The sequence below is a fragment of the Octopus sinensis genome, linkage group LG18 (genome assembly GCF_006345805.1).
Source record: "Octopus sinensis linkage group LG18, ASM634580v1, whole genome shotgun sequence".
Taxonomy (NCBI): Eukaryota; Metazoa; Mollusca; class Cephalopoda; order Octopoda; family Octopodidae; genus Octopus; species Octopus sinensis.
In genome coordinates this window covers 15,903,447-15,930,007 of record NC_043014.1, presented here as the reverse complement: position 1 = coordinate 15,930,007, position 26,561 = coordinate 15,903,447, and the positions used below count along the sequence as shown (strand labels likewise).

Sequence of the window (26,561 nt, the reverse complement as noted above, 5' to 3'; positions counted from 1 at the left end):
TCAGGTCAGTTCCTGATCAAGCAAATCTCTCTATAATCAACTTGTTCTAGTCATCATCTTTGCCTTCCAGTCTCTATGGGGTTGATGATGTAGAGTTCTTGTTAATAGCCCAGTTTAAATCAAATATCCTTGGTAATAACGATTTCAAATTTTGGTAAGGGGTAAGTCGATTACAACGACTCCAGTGCTTAACTGGTACTTATTTTATCGTCCCCGGAAGGATGAAAAGCAAAGTATGCCTCGGTGGAATTTAAACTCAGAGCGTAAAGATAGACGAAATGCCGCTAAGCATTTTTCCCGGCGTGCTAACGACTCTACCAGTTCGCCGCTCTCTTTTAAAAATTGGGCACGCCATTTCAGTGAAAAACTCACTGACAAATTTTAGAAGTGTCAAATGCTTCGCAATTTCCACCAAAATAACGTACTAATGTCTTTGATAATAATAGCAAAAACATTCCATCTCTTTCAGACAATGTAATGTATTTCAATATTGCATCATCTAATGCGTTATTCCATTTTTTAAAAAGACAGTTGGAATAATTTGAGGGCTTTTTAACTGACTATCTGCAGGTCACATCTCACACATGGCTTAATCCAGAATGCCGAAGGCCGTACTCTGTAGCAAGCAAAAGAGACAGAAAAGCCCGGAGCTGAAACATCAGCTCCCTCAGGTAGGGATTGACCCCACAAAGTGAGAGGAGTGGCAGCACAGAGGGAAGTGTGGTGATAAAGTATCCAAACTGTTACAATTTTGAGAAGGCTAGAGCATCTGCGGCGGATGATAAATTGTCATCGTCTTGACCTCCATTTGATCAAAGCCGACAAATTTGCCCCAAGTGCGCCAAAACCTGAGATTTAAGGATCAGCTTACATAGCCACTTAAGGACTTGCCGTTTTTCATAATGATCTTCGGTCACGAAGAACTGCCATCGTCTGCATAGCTTCTTTAAGGGAGGTAACTTCCGTTTTATCGTTCTTCTTAAAGGGAGGTAGTAAGTATTGCATCAGCTGAAGTTGTCAACAGGAGTTTTAATTGTGTTAAAATGTGCAGTCGTCAAGGAGAGGATGAGAATTTAGACGAACCAATTCGAAAACTGAAACTACAAAACGATGGGTAAGGTTTGCTCCATCTTAACCATATCTTGAGACATTTATTAATGTGGCTATCTTAACTGAATATATGTTCTGTAACGCACCATGTGCTCCGATTGTCCAACGTATCCTCTCTCCACCGTTTCGGAAAGAAATTTCCCCCATAAATTTCTTTATAATAGTAATCTATGCCGTTTGAAAGGTATTTACATAAAATTTCTTTAAAAGATATCCATTTTCCTGAAAGTTATGAGGGAAAAAATTGGATCGTATAAATTTTCCGAAAGTCCTATCCCCACCCCCCTGGTTCGTTTGCACATATTTTGGTTTTCAGATTCGTTTACACCTGTTACACTTTTTTTTTTGTGTTGGTGGCCAGGTGTCAAACTAGATATTAACCGATATTCTCACTTTGGTTTGCAGAAATGGGAATTGTTATGTTCGGTGTGTGGCATGAACTGACTTCTCCGGTATCTTCTCTCTTGTTTACTTGTTTCAGTCATTGGACTGCGGCTATACTGGGGCACTGCCCCGAAGAAATCTTTTAGCCGAATGAATCGACCCCAATGTTTACATTTTAAAAGCCTGGTACTTATTGTATCGGTTCTTTTGTCGAACCGCTAAGTTACAGGGAGATAAACACATCAACACCAATTGTCAATTGGTATAGGAGGAGGGGACAAACACGCGCATACGTATACATACACACGTACATACATACACGATGGGCTTCTTTTGGTTTCCGCCTCCAAACCCCTCATTGGGCTTTGGTCAGCACGAGGCTTTAGTAGAAAACATCCAAGGTACCATGCAGTGGGACTGAACCCGGAACCATGTGGTTGGGAAGCAAGCTTCTTACCACACACCCATGCCTGCACCTGTGCTTACCTTTTATTCAAGACTAATCGCTGTTTACTCCCTTAAGGGAAGTTGAAAGTAGTTCTAACAAGTTTGCTTCATATGTGGAAAAATCGAGGTTTTCTGTCACTGTTCCTCCAACAGATTTTTATTTTACCCTATCACAACTTTAACGGAAATTTTGTCGAATGAATGAGTGAAATTTTCACTTCCTCATTGGGGAATATAGAGCCTGGGTGAAGCTGATTACTTGTGCAGATTTCAATGGAAATAGTAGCGAAAGAGGTAACTGGATCTCAATTCATAGACCGAATTCAGTAATACTTGAAGTTCTCACTTGTATTTATTAAATTGTTCTTTTAATTCCAAGTGAACACTAATCAATAGATGCAAGAACATTTCAGCCATGACCATCCTGTCTTTTTCCTATATGTTAGGAATCCAGAACCGTATTATGCATTTTATTGTTTTTTTCTTTTAAGGCAATAGGCTATGGTTTAAAGGAGATTATGGCTGATATTTTAAATTAAGTTCATATTTAGTTAATTACCAAACAATTTCAGCTAATTTTCCTGGATTATTCACAAATAGATAAGGTACCAATTCAAAGTTAGACTAGGTATATATTGAATATACATATATAAAGAAACACAAGGCCTGCACAAGGGGGAGAAGCCAAGTCGATTATATTGACCCCAATACACAACTAGAACTTATTTTATCAACCCCAGAAAGATGAAAGGCTAAGTTGACCTTGGCAGAATTTGAACTCAGAACATAAAGATAGACAAAATGTTGCTAAGCATTTTGCCTGGCATGCTAATGATTCTGCCAGCTTGCCACCTAACTACATTTCTGATGTTGATAATATCTAACTTGATGGAGAACAAATATCCATATTCCATGACATCATGGAATATGGATGCTGGAGATGATGGTTTTGTAAAGCATTGATTTCCAGTTTTCTCACTGATATATATATATATATATTCTTCACTGCAAAAAATATGCACACACACACACACACAAATTCCATTCACAAGGTAAGTATTGATCAACCCAGTGCTATAGTAGAAGGTATTGTGTAGTAAGATCAACTTGAAACTATGTAATTGCAAATTAGGTTTCTTAACTGCACCTGATTTACTCTTAATTTTCTCTTCCAGTCATCAGGCATACTATTTAGACCTTGTTAATGACCTTAGAGTGAAGGCATGTGGCTGAGTGATTAGGGAGTTATACTCACAACAAAAAAGATCCTGATTTCAATTTCCAGACTGTGTGGTACATTGTGTTCTGGAACAAAACCCTTCACTTCACATTGCTCCAGTCCACTCACCTGTAAATGAGTAACCCTGCAACGGACTGGTGTTCCATTCAGGGGAGATATTGTGATCTCAGACACATAAATGCCTTAGAAACCATGTAACTGGCCCTATGAGTTCTAGGACTTGAGATAGTGCTTACTATCGCTATAATAACCTTATAACATGTATGGAGTTTTAACTCTTGTTTTTCAACATGTTTTTCTTTTTCAAATACAACATGTAATACTGGTTTCAAATTTTGGCATCAGCCCAGTAAATTTTAGGAGATAGGGTAAGTTAATTACATGGGCCCCAGTACTCAGCTGGTTCTTATTTTATTGACCTTGACAGGATGAATAGCAAAATCAGCCTTGGCAGGATTTGGATTTAGAACATAAAGACACACAAAACGCTGCTAAGTATTTTGCCCCATGTGCTAATGATTCTACCAGCTCACCATCTTTGCAACATGTAATATTGCTATTTGTAGAAATAATGTAGTCTCCATTATTTACTAAATCATCTTCTCTTTCCTGTCTTACAGTTCTGTCAGACTTTGTGTAAAATGTCAAGAAAATGAAGCTAAATTTGTTATTCGCCAAAATGACCCATTTTGCAGGTAAACAACTGTTCATATTTATCTACCTATCTCTTTCGTATACTTGCTCATCTCATTCTCTTATTACTGACATCTAATTTAATGATGAAACAATTTTTGCTGTCATCTCTAATTCTATAGTATCCCAACACTGTCTGTCTATTTATTATCTCCTTTCAGAGATTGTTTCCTTACCCATGTGACACACAAGTTCCGGTCAAACATTGGTAAATCTAAACTCATCAGAGACAGAGATTGTATCCTCCTTGCATATTCTGGTGGACCTTCATCATCAGCGTTGCTCCACCTTGTAAAAGATGTAAGGTTGTTTCTGTCTTACAACTCATTATAAACAACACTGTTTCTACAGACATTTACTTATAAACTTTAATTTTTCTGCTACCTTACAATTAATTTAAAAACAAAAAAATTTTTTTTACTCTGATAGTCTGGATCTAAAACTTGCCTCAGAACATCAGCCTTGTTAAAGATTGACTTAAGTTATTCAGTAGTTTGATATTATGTGTCTAAATGTTATTCTTGGTGTAAATTAGATAATGTTATTTTCATTAACTGGTTTATCATTTAATAATCCATCTAGTTAGCTAATGCTGATTTTCTATAGTCTAGCATGTTGTAGGTAATACTATTGTCATCAAACAATTCACTATTACCTGCTAACCTTCTGCTTGTACATCTAATGATTTCACCCATGCAGCAATATTCCGCTAATGTTACAGAAATAACATATTTTTCTCCCTTAGCTATTGAGAATAATTTTCTTTAAATATAAAAGTATCTTCCTAGTAAAATTTGTTTCTTTTTCTCTCCTTTCTACTTCGTATTACAAGATTAGTTCCTTACATTAATCTCTGACATTTAACCATTTTTCATATTTTTTTTAAGGGATTGGAATTGAGCAAATTCAAGAAACTTCGATTTATTCCAGAAATCGTTTATATTGATGGTAAGTTAGAAGTCTAACCTTGTGCCCATCATGTATATTTTGTCTCTGTGTACAACATTGATGTGACGAGATAAGTTTATCATAGTCATCTTGTCTCTATATTTGACAGAGCTGTATAAAGATCAGTTTATCATAGATACCTTGCCTCTATAAGTGATAAGATTAGTTAGCTATTGGTATCTCTTTTCTCTGTTAGCATAACTTAGCGATGAGTTTTTATACAAAAATGCTAGCCTATCCTATGACAGAATGAGATGATTGGGTGCACTGATAATTTGGCATGGCTGACTGGACATTCAGCCTGTTTTGGTGACAGTACTTGTTGGTTCTGGAGGCAAACTTGCACACACGTGCTGGAATATAGACAAATAGATAGGAGAGAAACATTACAATTTGCTAATTGAACATGATTGACATACACATGTTCCCTCTCTTCAGACACATAAACAAAGAAGGAGTCAGAAAGAGAGAGAGAGAAGCTTTAAAATATTTGATGTCAAATAAGTCAACATTGACTCTGTGACACCAAAATGGCTGTGTTAAAATGCCTCACCCACTGTATGATATATTTAGGCTACTGGTTACTGTCAAATATGTATGTTCTATCATCCTTCTAGAGTCAATGAAATAGAAGCATTGGAGTTCAAGGTTTTGATATAATTGAGTGAAGGCTGAAGTAAGCTAAACATGGTGACTTGGTTGACTCTTCATTGATGGACTGTTGTCAAACTATTCCAATTAAAAGAATACCACAGCTGAAAGAATGTCCATTGACATGTTAACTGCAAAAAAGACAAAAGAACCTTTCTTTTCTGACTTAGAAATTTTTGATGAGCATGAGGAAAATAGCAACAACTAACTGAAGTATTGTTTTCTTTGAAATGATATAGTTATTTTTTGATATTGAAAAATGATGTTATTTGTTTACAGAGGGAGCAGCTCTTGGTCAGAGCTGGGCACAACGACAAGAGATTCTGATTCAAATTAAAGAATTCTGCGAACGGATGGGAATGCCATATTACATAACATCTTTAGAACAGGTATTTCCCAATATTTACTTCTTATTTCAACATATTCTGACTACATGGTTTAGTTAATGAAAATGTGGGTTTGATGTAGTGGCTAAAGTGACTGTGACATTGAGATAGTGGACTGCTGGCCACAAGATCATGAGTTCAGTTCTTGCTTTCAGTCAGTATACTATTATTGTTTAGCAGATCTCTGATCAAAGATATCCTAGCCATAACATCCCTTCTTTTTTAGGGTTACGTAGGTTTACAATTGTTAGTATGTCTGTACTTATTTAAGGAAACTCAACTGCTATTTCTTGCAGATCAAACAATCACTAAACCAACTGGCAACATAAATTACTCAATTAAATGACACAATATAAAAATGGGATGGTCATTGCTGGAACACCTTTGATCATATATCTCACTGATCAGGATTGAAAAATGACAATTTAGAATACTTTTTAAATCACATTTAGTGCTAGTAACAACAAGAACAACAACAGCAAGTCCTTGGTTTCAGTTGTTGATTCAAATTATTGTTCTTTCATCTTGTTTGCCTTAAACAAAACCATGACATTGAAGGTTATTTACTGAAGAAATCTAATGATTAACATTTCCAATCTCCAACATTGCAGCCTTACTGGGTGATATTTTGTCTTTGAGTTTCGAGTTGTAGTGCAAGGTCTCTATGTTTTAAGGATGGGAAACTTTGATGTTATTTTGAACAGGTTGTATAAGTACACTCACAGCTTGGAGTGATCAAACTTTATTGTGTGATGTAAGTTATATATTTGTGTGTGGATCGTTAGCCCCTACACGCAATTTTTTTCTCTCCTTGTTTCTTTTCTGTGTATCTTTCTGCTGAAGAGCGTAGGCTCGAAACGTAAAAGACTTTTTCTATTCCTGAGCGCCATACTAATACATTGTTTGTTTGTACTCCACCTGCCTTCGTCTTTTGTTTATTTTCGTAAACCTTCCCATCATATATATATATATATACACACATTTATATATGTGTGTATATGCACACATACACACACACACACATTTAATTTTTATTTCAAGCTAAATTATTCTATTTTTTCTTCAGGTTTTCTGTCCACCAGAAAATTCTAAGATTAAGCTGAAGCTTTATAAAAATGGTCAGGGAGAACTCTTACAAGACACTGAATTAGAAGAGAAATTAGTAAATCTTATAAGGAACACTAAAAGTTCTACTTTTAAGGAACAACTTATTAGACATTTACGGTAAGTCACCTTATTCTTCATGTCAAGTTCGTAATTGCTAACTATTAACTTTCTGCTTTTGTAAAGAAAATGCACATTACATATTATTCATCATTATCATTTAACATTCATTTTCCATGTTGGCATGAGTAGGACGGTTTGACCAGACCTTGTATCATTAGGGGCCACACCAGGGTCCATTGTCTGTTCTGACATGGTTTTTTTTTAATGGTTTGATGCTCTTCTTAACACCAACCACTCCACAGAGTGTACTGGGTGCATTTTATGTGGCTCCAGCACCAATACTGTTAATGTGGCACCAACACCGGTATCAGTTCTGCTGTGGTGGATGGGTCTTCTTGACTACAGCGGTGCATCAGATATCTTGGTCCTTAGTCATCTCCTTCACAAGGCTCAGTGTCTTGAGATCGACCCATCACATGTAAAGAGGGCTTGATTGGCTTTTGTGTGTGTTAAGCAGAGTTGAGAAATTAGGTTGGTATCAAAAGTAGAAGACAATTTCTGCAGAAGAAACATCTACACTGGTATAGTGATGTACCATAATTGGATCATGTAAACTGGGTGAAAAAGTATTATAGTTTGGTAGTTAGAAGTTACCTGAAGTAGAGGAAGTGGTTGGGTAAAATCTAAGAATGTTGGACTTGAGGTAAAAGAAGATAGGGTTGAAATTGAACCTATTAAGAAGATGCAATGTTTACATTGAAATAATAATGATGATGATAACGAAGGTGATGGCAGTGATAATGATGATGACTGTTCTTACATCTGTTTACCAAATTAGCTGGTGTTGCATACTTTTCTTTTGAATTTGAATTCTTTTGCTTTCTTTTACTGGTTTCAATCATTGGATTGCAGCCATGCTGGGGCACTTCCTTGAACGGTCTTAGTCGACCAAATTAACACCAGTACTTTTTTTAGGTTTGGTATTTATTCTGTTAATCTCTTTTGTCAAACCTGAAGTAATGTAACTGAAGCAACACCAGCTGTTAAGCAGTTGGGAAGGGACAAACAGTGAGAGAGAGAGAAAGAAAGATAGATACATACACACATGTATACATGTGAAAGGCTTCCACACAATTTACTTCTACAAAATTCATTCACAAGGCATTAGTCAATCTGGGGCTGTAGTAGAAGACATTTGCCCAAAGTGCCATGCAGTGGGACTGAACCCAAGACCACATCGTTAGATAACATGCTTCTTCCCATACAGCCACACCTGTGCCTATTAAGTTGTGTAAATACTTGTTTTAGATGAGATTAGGTTATCTGATTGAGATAATAAAATGCATCTTTCTGTTTTTTGTTTCCCTTTTATATTTTAATCTGAAGAAGAGAATTAGGATCATCAGACACAGCTATTTCAAAGGTGTTTTTTGACTGGAAGACAGATAAAAATGGGTAAATTCATTATGGTTCAGATTGAGTTTCAATAATTTAAGGCTGGAAGAGAACGGAAGAAGTAGAAAGTGAATTGCAGAGGATTGTAGTTCAGGAGCTAAATTTGTGAAAAGTGTTTAGTTGTGGATGCAGCAGGATAGATTAAAGCAGAGGTGGGTGTATCCAGTATATTTCGGTGCTAGTATTGGTGGTGGTGTATAGTCAGCAGTGTGTAGCTTTAGTGGTTAGGGCATTTGGCTCATGACAGTGGGTTCGATATCCCGCGGTATGTTGTGTCCTCAAGCAAGACACTTTATTTCATGTTGCTCCAGTCTTGTCCACTCAGCTGACAGAAATGAGTTGTACATTTATTTCAAAGGGCCAGCCTTGTCACATTCCGTATCTCACAGAATCTCCCTGAGAACTACACCAAGTTTATATGTATCTGTTGAGTGCTCAGCCACTTGCATGTTAATTTCATGAGCAGGCTGTTCCATTGAGTGGACCAACTGGAACTCTTGTTGTAATCAATGGAGTGTCATTTATAATCAGTAGTAAAAGAGATAGAGAGAACAATATGGCTTGATGGTGGAGCAGTGTTTTAGAAAATGACTGAGAGTTTAGATGACCTCTTTCTATAATTTGTCCTCAGAGAATTGCTAAAAGAAATGAATAAAATTAGAATTTTATTAGTTGAATAGTAATTTAATAACCTCTGAAGGTAGTAATCACTGGATTAAAATGTCTTAAATGATACAACATTGTACGTTGTTTAGGGGTATTTAGTCACTGAAATTTACCTTAATTTAACTGTAAAATCATTTTATCATTGATTGGTTAGTTAACACTTTTCTTTTCTGTGAATTCATGTACATGAATTACTTGGCTATATTTCTTATGGAGGAAATAATGATATAAAATTTATTTCCTATATTTTACTTCATGAATGTTCATTATTATTATTATTATTTTTCTCTCCAGTAATGATTTGTTAGACAGAATTGCTAGGCTGACTGGAAACAAAATGATAATGGTAGGAACTGGTGAAAACCGTCTTGCTATTCTGATGTTAGCTGACATAGCTCAAGGAAGAGGTGCTCATATTTCCCTCAATGTGGTGAGTTTTCTTACTTTATCTCTATGGAATCTTACTCAGATATGTACTTAGAAGCAGGAGATGCAATATTATATTGAGAAGAAATCCTGGTGATCTGTATTCTGCAGTCCTCTGCTAACATAATAATTTCAAATTAGTAAACTGTGACAATATCATCATCATCATCATTTAATGTCTGTTTTCTGTACTGCCATAGGCTGGATGGTTTGACAGGAGCTGGTAAGGCACGGGGGCCACACCAGGCTTCATTGTCTATTCTGGCATGGTTTCCATGGCTGGATGCTTTCCCTAACACCAACCACTATACAAAATATACTGGGTGCTTTTTATGTGACACCAACACCAGTGCTTTTTATGTGGCACCAGCACTGGTATTAATTTTGCTGCAGTGGATGGGTCTTCTTGAGTACAGCAAGGTGCCAGATATCTCAGTCCTTAGTCATCTCCTTTGTAGGGCTCAGTGTCTTGAGATCAGCCTTCAATATTTTGTCCCATGTATTCCTGGGTCTCCTACTTCCACAAATTCCATCCACTTTAAGTGATCAGCACTTCTGTGTAGTCAATACTAAACATTAAATATGTTTAATCCATTTAAGGATTGGATAGCGACCTTAATCATAACTTCAGAGTGACTAACAACGAGCCACATCGCAAGTTCAACTGACTTCAGCTGACTGTAGCTAGTATGGGCCTTTGTCCTAAGTTAGAGATCTCTAGATATTGGTAAATAGTCTCACTGTTTTGTGAGATAAAGGCTAGGAAGTATATCTTACAATAAATCTGAAGTGAAACTTCTAGAATGGCTCAGCAATTTCTCTACAACTTCTGCAGCCAAACCAGAGTTCTGTCTCCATTGAACCACATCAATGAGGCCAAGAGGAGATGGGTTCTAGCACCTGGGTAAACTCAGGATCTCCATACATCATGTAGAAGTTACTTCAGTGCCACTGTGAAAAGTGGGGGTCAGCATCCTGTGAGGTGGTTGTCCCATGTTGGGCTACAGCTCAAATTCTCACTGAACAATCGCACAAAACAATGTTGTCTCTTGAGACAGAAATATAATAACCCTAATTTATATTGTTTGATCTTACAAATTAACAATAGCCATGTTTTTCTTTTTTTTTTTGTAAAACTGAATGTACTTGTTTATGTCAGATCCTTGTTTCCACAGAGACAGGATTAACATAAAGCTATATATATATATGCAACAATATTTGATGTATTTTTCTAACTTCTCTCATATCTCAATACATGAAGGATATCTTTTAATAGTATTAAAAGTGAGGTCATTCTTCACTCAAGATGCTGAATGTTCACCTCAGAATACTGAACCTTTCAGGCAGGATGACAAAGAAAACCAAGATGCCTGGCACCTTGCTGTACTCAAGAAGACCCGTACTCTGCAGCAAAAGTGTTAAGACCAGTACCCCTGGTGGTGAGGACTGACCTGCACGAATCCTGGACTGGTGCCACGTAAAAAGCACTTATGGCAGTTCCACGTAAAAACACCCGTGTGTTTCCACATAAAAGTGCTCATGTGGCACCACATAAAAAGCAACCCTTGCAGCATCATGTAAAAGCGCCTATGCAGTGCAACATAAAAGCACCTGACACATTTTGTAAAGTGGTTGGCATTAGGAAAAGCATCCAGCTGTAGAAACCATGCCAAATTGAACTGGGGTCTGGTGCAGCTCCCTGGCTTGCCAGCTCTGGTTATACCATCCAACCCATGCCAGCATAGACAATGGGTGTTGGTATTATTATCATTCCACCAGGGTCGACTTTGCCTTTCATCCTTTTGGGGTTGATAAAATAAGTACCAGTTGAACACTGGAGTTGATTTAATTGACTTAGCTTCTCCCCCAAACCTTCTGGCCTTGTGCTGAAATTTGAAACCATTATTATTATTGTTGTTGTTGTTTTTAGTGATGGCGATGGTGGTGGTAGTAATCGTATCTAGCTTTCAGTTAATCAAGTGTACACTTAACTTCAATTCCCGTTGCCATGCACTTCACTGCTAATCCCATTCAAAAACAAAGATATGAATATCACAGGCCTTGTTTCCCATTCCTCTGTGAATCTGTTAGTGCTTTTTAATTTTTTTCATAAGTATTGAATTAAAAAAAGAAAATATTGTAAATGTTGCTCCCTCTTTCTTTTTCCAGGGGTTTTCTGATGACAGAAATGATGACATTCTGACAGTCCGGCCATTGAAGTAAGTTGGTTTTTATGTTCCAGTTTTCCATGCTTGTGTGGATTAAATTTCAGTTCTGTATTTCACAGCTGGTGGCTTGAATGCCCTTCCTTCTACTAACCATTCAACTATAAAGTAGCAATGAACCCCCACTTTTTTTCTTTTCAATCAGAAGAGGTTTTTCCTCTTATCCTTTAGTCGGTAGCAAAGAGTGATATACCCTGAGGCATCTGGGAAGCAGTGTCCTTAAACTGAAGAGGTACCCGGGTGCACACCACAGTGTGAACAGGCTAAAATCACCCAAGGACTAGGTGTGTGTTAAACTGGGCCACAAATTAACCCTTTAACATTCAGATTACTCTGTCAAATGTAATGCTTATTTATTCACGTTATTTTGAATTAATCATGCATTATCTCATAGCTTTGAGATTTTGAAGATGTGGTTGTATATTTTTAGGATGACAATGTAGGGTAAGTGTGAGAGACTGAATCTGGCCAGTTTGATTGAAAAACAGGTGGAGTATTTGGGTTAGACATGGCTGGCTGAAATGCTAAAGGGATGTTACTCAAGTAGATCATTTACAAAAGGTTAGAATTAATGCCACAAAGTATATCACCTGATGCTCTGACAACTCTGCCTATTTTCCACTTACAAGACATAATTATGTGTCATGCTGAAGACCACAACACAGTGTCTCAAGGGAAATTTGAATTTGTGCCCACATTGCTAGTGGCCCAGTACTTGAACACAACTTTCAAATAATGTTTTGAAAAAACCAAAAAAAATCATCATCATTTAAAATCCACTTTTCTATGCTTGCATGGGTCAGACAGAATTTGTTAAGGCAAATTCTCTATAGCTGGATGCCCTACTTGTTGCTAACCCTCCTCTGTTTCCACATGACCAGAAAATGTTTTTCACAGAAGACTGGAAATGTATGATGATGATGATGCACATTTAAAACCATGTTTGGACAATTTGCTCAATTTCTGAGTTAGACCCTGCTTACCATGTTCTTTACACTGAGGGTCCAGCTGGTCAGTGTAGATCAGTGTTTCTCAACCATTTTTCATCTATGGGCTCCTTTGCTTGCTGTTTTATTCTGGTGGACTCGCATAGGCATTTGATGTTTAAAAATTAATTTTAGAGGCACTTCTTTCAAAATTACTATTTTGTTCATCTCAATTTACTTCTGTAGTTTGAACTATGTAAAACATTAAAGAAAGAAACTTAGTTGTTTCTTGCAATAAATGCATCATTTTTTCATTGACCCTTAAAATAATACTGTGGACCCATTTTACTATTTTGCTTATGTGAACCCCACAAAAATCTTATATGGATCTCCAGGGATCATATGGACCCTAGTTGAGAACCACTAGTGTAGATCATAGGTCCAGAATAACTAAAGCTGTTGTAATAGAGATAGAAGCAGGCAGACTAAAAAATACTCAAGTAACTTTAGAAATCATGGTAGCTGTTTGTTGGTGAGTAAATCATTGTCAAGCAGCTGTGTGTGTGTAGCAGCAGTACTGCCCCATAGATGTAAGCCGTACTCTAACATGGGTCATATATGAGCTTTGTAGAGAGCCCGCAATTGATTAGTGCTGAAATATTTACTGGTTCTAAAGAGGTGGAATCTTAATTTGTATTGATTGTTTGGATCTTTACCTTTTTTGACCGGCAGATTTAGAAAATAATTTTTTGTAACTAAACACTTTGAAACTTCGGACACTGGTAGAATGTGTCATACAGAACATCTTTTACTCTTAGCGTTTTTGAGAAAAGCTTATATTTAGGAAGTTATTTCACATTAAAGTTGTAGTATTTTGGTAATTTCAACCAATCAATGAGGTGTATTCAGCTGAATAAAATTACTGCCGTTGTTTGTCTACAACAACTATTGGCAGATTTTCTATAACTGGATGCCCTACTTATTGCTAACCCTCACCTGTTTCCACATGGCCAGATTACCTCGTACCCCACTGGCAACACTGAACAAACTGGGTGTTTTCATACCTTTTTACCATAAGAGAGATTTTTTTCTCCATGGTAACTGCAGTGCATTTGCCTTTAGTAGCTGAGATATGGGACAAACATATTTCAGCTAGCCTAAATTCTGCTCATAAATATTTATGTATATCTTACTATTATTCTGTTATAGGTAGGATCAACCAAAAAGTAATCCATCCAGTGAGAGAGAAATATCATTTGATATTCAAAGAATTTTAAAAAAGTGCTATTAATAGTTTCATGATTTAGAGATACAATAATTTGGCAGATTTATATAATATGTCATGTGCCTAACGGTATGAACTGAGCCTGAAAGATTGCTTGAAGATACATGACATGTTATATAAATCTGCCAAACTATTATATCTCTACAGTATGAAACTATTAATATCTCCCCTTCTTCCTAGCTCTCTTGTGTGACCCCTCTGTCTGGCATTCACCATGATAGATTGCTAGCCACTACACATTCTTTATTTTCTCTCCTTGTTTCTTTCTGTGTTCCTTTCTGTGGAAGAGCGTAGGCTCAAAATATTAAAGACTTTTTCACTTCCTGGGTGTTAAACTAATACATCTGGTTGTTGTCTACACCATCTGTCTTCGTCTTTTAATTTTTGTGAATTCTTTCCCTATATATATCATCATCATCATTTAATGTCTGTTTTCCATGCTGCCATAGATTGAATGATTTGACATGAGCTAGCAAGGCGAGGGGCTGCACCAGATTCACTAGTCTGTTTTGGCTTGGTTCTATCACTGGATGCCTTTCCTAACACCAACCGCTTTACAGAGTGTACAGAGTGTTTTTTGCGTGGCACCATCACTGGTTCTTTTTATGTGACACCGTCACTGGTGCTTTTTACATAGAACCGGGAATATACACACACACATATGTATATATATATATATATATTCTTTCTTTTCGTATAGAAACTTGACCAGTAAAGAGGTGGCCATGTATAACAACACCAATAACATTACACCTGTTGTATGCTATTCCTTGACCACTATGGTAGGTTTGACACTTAAAAAAATTTTTTTTTAACCTTTCATATTTGTTCTGAGTAGATTAACCATGTAAAGTTTTGTTTTGACTATAGCAATGCCCCAAGATTAAAATACATCTTAGTTTTGTCACTGTCACCAACAGAAGCATGGTCAAACTTGATATGAACAACAACAACTACAACAACAACAAGATATAGTTCCACGTTCAGTCCCACTGTATGGAACCTTAAGCAAATGTCTTCTACTATAACCCTAGGCCAATCAAAGCTTTGTGAGTGGATTTGCTAGACGGAAACTAAAGGAAGCCTGTTACATATCTATCCAATAATCTGCAATGATAGAATTTAATGTGAAGAAGCATTAGAGAAATGGTTAAAGATAAGCATTAATTGATTATCAAAATGGCCATTTATTATATATCAATTATTATGTTGTTACAATGTTGAAGATGATATTTTAATTATAATGCAAGTTTTACAGTGAATAAGATATATACTGCTGTCAAGTTGTTTGTGTGTACATAGCTTGTTTTTAAATCTTCAGTCCATTCTGTATGATAGTAGTTTCATGTTTGTGACTGCCAGGGAGATAGAATAAAAGGAATGTATGCTGATAGATAGAGTAACATTTGTGTTCTTGCATTCATGACAGGACATGCCTAAGATGAGGAAGATAACCATACTTATTGATAGGTGCTGAATTACCAAGAGAGATCATAATATTTCCCCATGACCAGACATGTTTTTCATGGAAGATTAGAAATGAAGAACACTGCTTGTGATGATGACACTAATCTACAACTATCACATGATGTCAAGGCAAGGAGACAGTAACACACACACACACTCAGGACTCTTTCAGTTTCTGTGTAACAAATCCTCTCACAAGGCTTCGGTTGGCCCAGAGCTATAGTAGAAAACACTTGCCCAAGAATCACACAGCCATGCCTGTGCCTATTATATTTATGATTATATTTTTGAAAAGATAAAATCTTATTATTTATAGCTTCTAATGAATCTAGGACAATTCATATTAAGTAAATTAAAACTTAGACATATATATGGCCATTAATTATTAATTTACTGAAATGCTTTGTTTTGTTTTTTCTTTCCAAAAAATTAGTTTTATTTCCATCAGTACTGATACTAGGCTCAAACTCTCTTTTTAATTTTGCAACTTAGGGTTCTTGTAATGCAAGTATTGAACGGCTGACAGAAAAGTTTGTCACCGAACTCCATGTTGAATATCCATCAACAGTCTGCAACATTACTCGGTAAGTTCAGCTTTAAAACTAAAGACACTAATGTTTCAGTCAAGTACTGTATTATTAGACTTGGCACTAAAATGATATTTGGAGATTAAATTAACAATTTCCACTATCTTGAAGTGTTGGTGCTGCATAAAAATGTCTTGTAGACCTGTTTTATTAATATCAGCATGGAAAAGTCGTCTTTAAACTTATGAGAATATTACTATCATACTACTCATAAGATTAACCTTTTAAGCATCCAAATTTCTCTGTCAAATGTATTATTTTGAATTAATCATTGTAGCTTTGGGATTCCAATGATGTGGTTGTTTAATTTTTAGAAGGACATTGTAGGGTAGGTGTGAGAAGACTGATCCAGTTACTTTGAACATAATAATACAGGTAGACTATAAAAAGTCATAAAAGTATTTAAGTCATTAAGTTCATGTTAGAAAGCATCATTAACCCTAGGGCATTCAAACCAGCCGTATCAGACCCAAATAGTCTACCTGTTTTATGTTTAAACAGCCAGATCCAACCTCTCACACCTACTCTACAATGTCCTTCTAAAAATAATCACATCATGGAAATCTCAAAGCTATGAAATAGTGCATGATTAATTCAAAATAATGTGAATAAATAAGCATTGCATTTGACTGAGAAATCTGAATGCTAAAGGGTTGTCTACTTGACTATTACTTAGTCTATTACTGGTTATGGTAGTCATTGACCCTAGAGAGATGAAAGGCAAAATTGATCTGAATGGATTTTAATCCAGGAGAGGGGCAGCAATAATTAAATACACTAAAGGATTTAGTCCAGCACTCAATGATTTCTGTGAAGATACATGACCTTAATGGTTAGGTGTATTGCACTCACAATCATAAAATTGTGGTTTCAGTTCTGGGCCTGAGCAGTGCATTGTATTCTTGAGAAAAGCACTTCATTTCATGTTGCTCCAGTCATCTCTGTTGTGAATGATTTCCAGCATTAGGTGGGAAGTTAAACCTGCAACAGACTGGCAGCCTAATGTTGTAATCTCAGTCACTATGAAAACTGGATTAGACTCTGGCTTGTTGAGTCCTAGGGCTTATGAAAGACTGAGGTCTAAATCAATGATTTCTACCTGGCTTAGATCAGATGATTTAACTTGACATGGAAAGTTTGACTGAAGTCCAGTTTATTCAACTTTTATGATAGAGGTTGTAACATCTGAAATGTTATCACAAAAATAGATTTTAACCCTTTTGATACCAACCCGCATGAAACCGCCTCTGGCTCTGTAGTACAAATGTCTTGTTTTCAAAAGTTCTGAATCAAAATCTTCCACCAAACCTTAGTCACAATTTATGTTCCTAACACTAGTTTAATGATAACTAAGTTATTTTACTAAATTCTTTGTTATATTTAAAATTAATTGAAAGAATCACAGAGCATCTCAACAGAAATATGGTAACAAAAGGGTTAATATTTTCATTTTATAAAAATGGTGAACCCAGTTTTGAATCCTACTTCAAACAATTTAACTTCAATTGAACTGTTTATGTATTTTAGATAAGCATAAATATCACACAGTCATTTTTTCAACATATCAGTAAAAAGAAATAATATCATATCTATATTTTATATCCAAGCTCTCATTTCTTGCTTCTTCAAAGATCTCAGGTGTTGTACCATTTTAAAATAAAATAAAACAGAAAATTAATACTCTTATGTATAAATCTGTTGTATTTTTCCTGTGTAAAAATTGTTTTACATTCTATTACTCTTCAGGACAAGTGAAAAATTAGATGTACAACGAAATAATGAAGTACGGTCCAAGTGTACTCTTTGTAAGGTGAGTACAATTTATGTTTTTTTTTAGATTTCATTCTGGACTGAATTTGTATATTTTAATTCTGAAAATTGAAAATCCTTTAGATATCTTCTTGATTATCTGTTAAACTTCTAAATCCTATATCCATCCATGTATCATGACATCACAGTGCAGTTATTTTAGTTGACATTCATCAACTCAGGTGAATTCACTTACTAAACAAGTCCATCTCAATAATTATTTAATAAATGCTATTACATTTGTGTTTGAATGGAATAAGTCATGGAAATATTGCCAATTGAAGGAATTTCACAATTCCAGCCCATAGCATACAAGACTTTTGAAAAAGCTGGTTTGCTAACAATGAAGTTCTTAACGTCTTTGACCTCTAGACTGACAAAAGCCTAAGGTGAGGCTCACGAGGGCACATCGCTGTATCTTGTTCTCTTGGTCACTTGCAGTAATGCTGCAAGTGTCTTTCATTGCTTCTGTGGATCAAAGAAAATTCTAAAGATATAAAGTAAATAGAAAGTTGAAGCTAAATTTATCCTTGGATTATTTTTAGATATCTGTGTCTGAAAAAAAAAAGGTCTTAATAAATTGTAAAACTTTGAGGTCAAGAAGTTTACTGCACGGCCATGGGGTTCAGTGGGTTCAGTCCCAATACACAGTACCTTAGATTAGTGTTTCCTACTATAACTCCATGCCAACCAATGCCTTGGGAATGAATTTGATGGAGGAAACTGTGCAGAAGCCCACTATCTGTGTGTGTGTTTCAGCTCATAACAGCTGTTCAGCAAAAAAAGCAAAAAACAAACAATGTGTGTTTATGTCCCTGTAATTTAGCAGTTCAGCAAAAAGGATTGATAAAATAAATACCAGGCTTTACAAAAACGAATTGGAGTTGATTCATTTGACTAAAAATAATTCTTCAAAGCAGTGCCCCAGCATAGCCACAGTCTAATGACTGAAACAAGTAAAAAAGTAAAAGATAAATATTGTAAATATGTATACTGCTGGATAAAAATGTTACAGATAGTCTGATAATTGATGAAATATATTGATATTCTATAATAATTATTTTTCCTTCTCTTAACAATCTTGTACTTAATTGTTTTACTTGATTATTTCTCTGCTTTGTGTTACAGGGTTGGTTAGATACTGCTGTCCTTGAAGCATCTGCTCTCAACGCCCTCCATTTATCATATAATCTTTCCAATGGCATTCAAGAACAGCAAGTAAATGGTGAAGGTAACTGCAACAGGTAAATTTAAAACCCCAACTTGGTTTACATTTATTTAGACATTTTCCCTTTACAGAATATTAACAAGGAGGTTCTTAACTTTTTTGACCTCTTGACTGACAAAGGTTTATGGTGAGGTTTGTGAGTTTATATCTACTGTAGTTTGATGTGTCTCTTGTTAGAATATTCAGTTCAGTATGCCACAGGGTATTTAATTGTAAGGAAATTAAATATTCTCAAATTTTGTGGGCATGTTGCAATCTGTGAGAAGTTACCATTCCATCAGACCATGATTTCATCATAATCATTGTTTTAAAGTCCATTTTTCCATGATTGCATGGGTTAAGAAGAGGCAGATTTTTTACAGTCGGTGCCCTTCTTGTTACCAACCCCCACTGTTTCTGAGTAAAGTGATATTTTCCTGTGTGCCAGACATGTTTTTCACTGAAGATCGAAATCGATCAATGGAAATTGCAGATGTGTTACCAGTGCCGGTGGCATGTAAGAGAACCTTCCGTTTCGCGACCGTTACCAGCGCCGCCCCGACTGGCCTCGTGCCGGTGGCACGTAAAAAGCATCATCCGTTCGTGTCTGTTGCCAGCCTCGCCTGTCCCCCGTGCCGGTGGCACATAAAAAGCACCATCCGTTCGTGGCCGTTTGCCAGCTCTGTCTGGCACCTGTGCAGGTGGCACGTAAAAAGCACCCACTACACTCACGGAGTGGTTGGCATTAGGAAGGGCATCCAGCCGTAGAAACACTGCCAGATTTGACTGGGCCTGATGAAGCCTTCTGGCTTCACAGACCCCAGTAGAACCGTCCAAGCCATGCCAGCATGGAAAGCGGACGCTAAACGATGATGAGGATGATGATGATGAACTGCTCGCTTATATGATGCTGATGTTCATTTACAACCATCACTTACATATGTATATATTTATATATCGCATGATTGATCAGACTATCGGATGTTGTTATATATCATTGGTCTCAATGCGCTTTGCATCATTTTAACTTTTGAATGATACCACCCTGCTGGCCAGGCGAGCAGGCCAGCATTCCCTCTGGTTCATTGCAGGGTCATTCATTTACAGTTAAGTGGACTGGAGCAATGTAAAGTGAAGTGTTTTGCACAAAGTCACAACATGCAGCCAGTCTTGGAATTGAACTTACAGTCTCAATTGTAAGTGCAATTGCTTAACTGCTAGGCCATGTACTTTCACATATTTATCTATCTACACACTCACAAACAAACAACTAGTTTCCATCTCATTTACCAATTTCACTTATAAAGCATTCATCAGTTTGAGATTATAGAAGACTCAAAGTGCCAGGCAGTGGGATACAATGTGAAATCAAATGGTTACTAGCAAACTATGTATCCATACAGCCACACATCTGCTTCGATATGTATATATATATATATATATATATATATATATATATATTCAGTTACATTTACAAAATTGTTTAATTGGTAATGATAGCAATTACATTTTTAACAGTATGGTAATTAGGTTTTGGCTCTGTTGTAAGAAGTTTGCTTCCAAAGCACATGGTTCCAGGTTCAGTTCCACTGCATGGAACTTTGGCCAAGTGTCTTCTACTTTTGTATTGGTCCAACCAAATCCTTATGAGTGGATTTGGTAGATGGAAACTGAAAGTCTGTAGTGTGTGTGTGTATCTATGTTTGTCCTCCACTGCTTGATGACCAGTGTTAGTGTGTTTACATTCCCATAACTTAACAGCTTGGCAAGAGAGACTGATAGAATAAGAACAAGGTTTAATAAACAAGCAAAAAAAAGTACAGGGGTCGATTTGTTTGACTAAAATTTTTCAAGGTGGTGCTCCAGCATGGCTGCAGTTTAGTCTAGTGACTGGAAAAAAGTAAAAGATATCTGAATAGTACTTGCAATTTCTGCATTAATGAGTAATTAGGTTATGAATTATGATGGATGCTTTACATTGTTTTGTTTTAGTTAGTTTCCACAGTATCTGGGGTTGTAAGTTCTGTTGTGTTTGTCATCATCATCATTTAACATTTGCTTTCCATGCTAGCATGGGTTGAATGGTTTGACTGAAAAATTGGTAAGCTGCACCAGGTTCCAATCTGATTTGGCAAGGTTTCTACAGCTGGATGCCTTTCCTAATTCCAACCACTTCAAAAGTGTAGTGGGTTCTTTTTACATGTCACTGGAATGGGTGCCATTGATGTGACACCAGCATCGGCCATAACTATGGTCTCACTTAACTTGACAGGTTTACACAAGCATGGTATATCGCCAAAGGTCTCAGTCACTTGTCACTGCCACTGTGAGGTTCAATGCTTGAATGGTGCCTTTTACATGCTACCAGCACGGGTGCCAGTCAAACGGCACTGGTATCAGCCATGACTATGATTTCACTTAGCTTGACAATTCTTCTCAGCACAGCACATCACCCAACGTTTGAAGGGTGCTTTTTACATGCCAGTTATGTGTCACTGGCATCAGCCACAACTACAATCTCACTTGGCTTGACGGGTCTCCTCAAGCACAGCATATCACCAACGGTCTCAGTCACTTGTCATTGCCTCCATGAGGTCCAACATTCGAAGATCATGCTTCAACACCTCATCCCATATCTTCTTGGGTCTACCTCTTCCATCTTTAGAGTGTGGCACATCTTCACACAGCTGTCCTCATCTACATGCATCACACGACCATACCAGCGCAGTCATCTCTCTTGCACACCACAACTGATACCTCATGCCCAACTTTTCTCTCAAGATGCTTACTTTGTTGTGAATGCACACTGACATTACACATCCAGCGAAGCATGTTAGCTTCATATCTTACAAGCCTACACATGTCTTCAGCAGTTACAACCCATGTTTCACTGCCGTGTAGCATGGCTGTTTGTACACAGGCATCATACAGTCTGCTTTCACTCTGAGAGAGAGGCCCTTTGTTATCAGCAGAGGTAGCTCTCTGAACTTTGCCCAGCCTACTCTTATTCTGGCAGCTATGCTCTTGGAGCATCCACCTCCACTACTGACTTGGTCACCAAGGTAACAGAAGCTATCGACTATTTCTAGTTTTCCCCATGGCATTTGATGGAGTCTGTTTCCTGTACATTTTTAGTGTTAATTGTACCTGTGCAATTTCACACACAATAACTATTTTTCCTGTTAATCTTCCTCTGATGTTGCTCTACCTCCTATGTGTCCATAGCTTACACTGGGTATATCTTATGGAGTTTCTGCCTATGCCTTTTCTACAGATCGAGCAGGGCCTTCTATCTGTGTCAGGTGAATTGTGTGTTCTTTGATTGGTTTCAATTTTTGGACTATGGTCATGCTGGGGCATCACCATTTGAATGTTTTAGTTCATTATACCACTCTCAATACTCTGTTACTAAAAAGCAAAAGGGCAAAGTACATCTTAATATCAAGGGACAGAATTAAATACAATCTACATACGTGTGTGATTATAATATATATGATGATGATGATATAAACATATGAATTTGGCTGGCTTCTCTGTGTAGTTTCTGTCTGCCAAACTTCACTCAGTTTCGTTTGATTCACACTGAGATCAAACCTAGAACCACTTGGTTGTGTAACCTACACTCAAGCTCCCACCTTCTCTCACACTTTAGCCCTTCATCTCCCTTTGTTTTGTAATCTTGAGCTGCATGGTGACCTCCTTAGTGCCAGTGGCACGAAGAAAGCACACAAGTGGTTGACATTAGGAAGGGCATCCAACCACAGAAGCCATGCTGAAGGAAACACTGAAACACAATGCAGTCCTTGGACCCATCATCATCGTTTAACGTCCACTTTCCATGCTACCATGGGTTGGACGATTTGATTGAGGACTGGTGAACCAGATGGCTGCACCAGGCTCCAATCTAATCTGGCAGAGTTTCTACAGCTGGATGCCCTTCGTAATGTCAACCACTCTGAGAGTGTAGTGGGTGCTACCGGCATGAGGGCCAGTCAGGCAGTATTAGTAACGGCCACACTCAAATGGTGTTTTGTATGTGCCACCTGCACAGGAGCCAGTCCAGCGGCACTGGCAACGACCTCGCTCGAATGTTCAAACCATCTAACTCATGTCAACATGGAACATGGATGTTAAATGATGGTGATATCCTGTACTTTATTTTGAAAGAAATTATCAAAGCAAAAAGCATTTGTTAAATCCCATCATATTCTTTTAATCATTATTTCTGGAGAAGATCCCTTCTAAATTACAATTTTTAAAAAATATTTCAATGAGATTTATCCTTTCCATCTTGACCATGCATACTATTAAGAAAATCTGTTATCTTTGTTTTAGCAATGATGTTGATATCTCTGATCACCTATGTTTTGGTTGTCGAGCCATGGCACGAGAAATGGTGAGTAAATACTTTTATCATAATGGAATTACAACACCAACAACATATTTAATTTCAACATATGAAATCAGTTGATCTTCACTATATTTCTGTTAAAACACATTACCTTTGTCTCAATTGATTTTGAAAATAATGTAGAATTTAGTAAAATAGCTGTCACTATTAAGCTGGTGTTTGGAACATAATTTAACATAGAATTTTGGTGGATAGTTTTAATTTAGATAACAGGATGTTTATATCATAGATTTGAAGGCAGTCTCAGGCAGGTTGGTATCAAAAAGGTAAAGGCTCCTGAAGTAAAATTTAGCGGGATTTAAAAATTTTAAATTTTTTGCTTTGCTATTTTAAATACGTCCCAAATCGGAGAATTTATGACTTTAGAGTTACAGTTGATCTTCGTAACATGTTACAAGTAAGGATATTATGTCAACATTTCACATAACTGTCACTTATCCCATCAAGTTTTTTGAAAAACACAATGAGTACAACTTACAGATGATGTTTACCAATGAGTACAACTTACCAATACGTACCTGTATAAATTAACTATTGTTCCATTACTTTGCAATCCTGAGTTGAAGGTCTTTCTTTACATCTTAATAATGAAATTACCCTGCCACTGCTTCTCTGTTAAATTTCATCAATCTATTAACATGGACTGGATCACACACACACACATCATCATCGTTTAGCGTCCACTTTCCATGCTGGCATGGGTTGGACGGTGCAACTGGGGTCTGGGAAGCCAGAAGGCTGCACCAGGCCCAGTCTGATCTGGCAATGTTTCTACGGCTGGATGCCCTTCCTAACGCCAACCACTCCATGAGTGTAGTGGGTGCTTTTTACGTGCCACCTGCACAGGTGCCAGACAAGTCTGGCAAACGGCCACGGTCGGATGGTGCTTTTTATGTGCCACCGGCATATATATATATATATGCACACATATGTATCTGATGATCTTTAATTTATCAAGAAAACAACTATCCAATAAAGTACTCAATACAATTTAAAATGCTAGGTTTGTATTTATTTTATTTTGACTTTATACAAAATTTACTGTTTCATATTTTCTAAATCTTCAAAGATCTAACTATATGACCTCTGAAGATGTATCAGGGGCCAAGAAACACTAAATTTAGTGTATATATGTATAAATATTTGGTGTTTCTTGTTCTGTAATACATCTTCAGAGGTCAAGTAGTTTGAGTCAATATCAAAATAAAATAAACTGCATTTTAAAATGTATTGAGTACTTCATTAGATAGTGGTCTTTTTGATAAATTAAGATCATCAGATACATCTTACTTTCCAACCACATGATTCCAGGTTCAGTCCCATTGTGTGGCACTTTGGGCAGGTGTCTTCTACTATAACCTCAGGTCAACCAAAGCCTTGTAAGTGGATTTGGTAGACGAAAACTGAAAGAAACCTGTTGTATGTACATGTGTGTGTCTTCCACTATCGCTTGGCAACCAATGGTGGTGTGTTTACATCCTATAATTTAGTGGTTCAATAAAAGAAACCAATAGAATAAGTACTAGTACTTGAAAAGAAAAAAAGTACCAAGGTGGTGCCCCAGTATCACCACAATCTAATGACTAAAACAAGTCAAAGGTATATTTTAAAGCCTGAACTATGTTCAAGTTTGATAATTCTTATTAAGGTATTTTTATACTACCTTAGTTGTTCTGTAATGACTAACTTGGAACAACAGTGAAATAACAGCTTGTTGTTCATGCATCTTACAGTAGGCCACTGAGAGTCATGAGTGTTAATTTTATTTAATGAGGTGCAAATGGCTCTTTGTAAATGCATTGTCAACTCACCACCTTAACAGAAATGTGATAAATAAGAAAAAGGCGTTATGTCTGATGCTGAACCAATTCTACCTTCAAATTAAGTTCTACTAGTTTGACCTATTTCTATAATGTAAGTTATTGATAAAGTTTGAAACCTCTTCCTGCAATTTTCCAGGTAAATGCAGCTGTTGTGTAGACCCCCACATAGCGCACATTGAACAGACAAATGACCATTCTCCCCCCACCCCTGATACTATAATGTAGCCTCTATATGTCCTTCCTTTAAGATGGCTGTGTGATTGAAGGAAATTTCATTGCCGTTTCTAGCAGATTAATCAATATGAAGTTCCTTATAACTTCTCTAAATAGCAGTGTACTTTGAGAGGAATAATTTGAAATGTATTTTTTTTTCTTTTTTGCCTCATAAGTATTGGTTTTAACATCCAAAATGTTGCATTAACCAAAGCTACGAAAATAAGCAATTCATGTCTGACAATTATTTCCTCTCTTTCTTTCTACACTAAGAATGAACCAGATCTTTTACCAATTCAAATGACTCAACCAAATATAAGGTTTGTGTAGAATTTTTTTAAATAATGTTTGACCAGCAGTTTTTAATTATCGTACCACAAGATTAGTTTGAATCTGAATGTCAATATTTTTTTTATTACTTTTGATTTGTAATTTCAATAAAATTAAAACGCTGTTGTAAACTGAAATATAATTCAAACTAATGAAAAAGAACATTCAATTGAGTTTCAATATTAGTTTAATTATTCAATACTCCTCCCTATATTTGATTTAGATAATTTTTTTTTGTTTTTTATTTAATTACAAAAAAATTAAAACTACTTTTTTATTTAATTTATATTTAAATTTAAGGGAAAAAAAAGTATTGTTCAATATATAATGTTCTTGTTTTTTACAGTTTACTACAGAAAGATTATATCAAAGACTTTCTTCTTGAGCCTTCAAATGAAAATATACTTAACACTGGTGACAGTTGATGAAAATTAAACTTTTATGATATTTAAAAATCTTGATTAGCAGAGTGAACTAAATGTGGAGACTAAGAAACACTACTTCAAGCAATGGGCCCAAAGAAGTGGTTCTTCTATTTTACAATTAAAATAAATATTCTATCATGCTGTCAGAGTCTTTCCTATTAAATCTCCCTATCAGCAATCACCATTCATCTGTCTGTCACTCTCCCACCTTTACTTCCTCTTTGGTTGTATTCAATTAGTCTTCTACTATAATCAACTTGCTCTGGTTGTCTTTCAATAC

The 26,561-nt window shown here is 36.4% G+C and overlaps 1 protein-coding gene across 1 annotated transcript; it reads left to right on the top strand.

Annotated features, from left to right (window-relative positions):
* Window positions 1–990: 990 nt before the first annotated feature.
* On the top strand, window positions 991–26,419 carry LOC115221521 (cytoplasmic tRNA 2-thiolation protein 2-A). Its single transcript, XM_029791725.2, has 15 exons — window positions 991–1,114; window positions 3,802–3,876; window positions 4,036–4,174; window positions 4,762–4,822; window positions 5,753–5,862; window positions 6,926–7,083; window positions 9,442–9,577; window positions 11,743–11,792; window positions 14,710–14,791; window positions 15,969–16,060; window positions 17,810–17,873; window positions 19,001–19,116; window positions 23,415–23,475; window positions 25,800–25,846; window positions 26,203–26,419. The coding sequence occupies exons 1-15, from the start codon at window positions 1,044–1,046 to the stop codon at window positions 26,279–26,281; spliced, it is 1,341 nt and encodes a 446-aa protein (XP_029647585.1). The 5' UTR covers window positions 991–1,043; the 3' UTR covers window positions 26,282–26,419.
* The last annotated feature ends 142 nt before the right edge of the window (window positions 26,420–26,561 follow it).

Coding starts and splice junctions, on each gene's coding strand:
- LOC115221521 (XM_029791725.2), top strand. CDS start 1,044: ATGTGCAGTCGTCAAGGAGAGGATGAGAATTTAGACGAACCAATTCGA. Junction 1,115..3,801: donor CTGAAACTACAAAACGATGG/GTAAGGTTTGCT, acceptor CCTGTCTTACAG/TTCTGTCAGACTTTGTGTAA. Junction 3,877..4,035: donor CAAAATGACCCATTTTGCAG/GTAAACAACTGT, acceptor ATCTCCTTTCAG/AGATTGTTTCCTTACCCATG.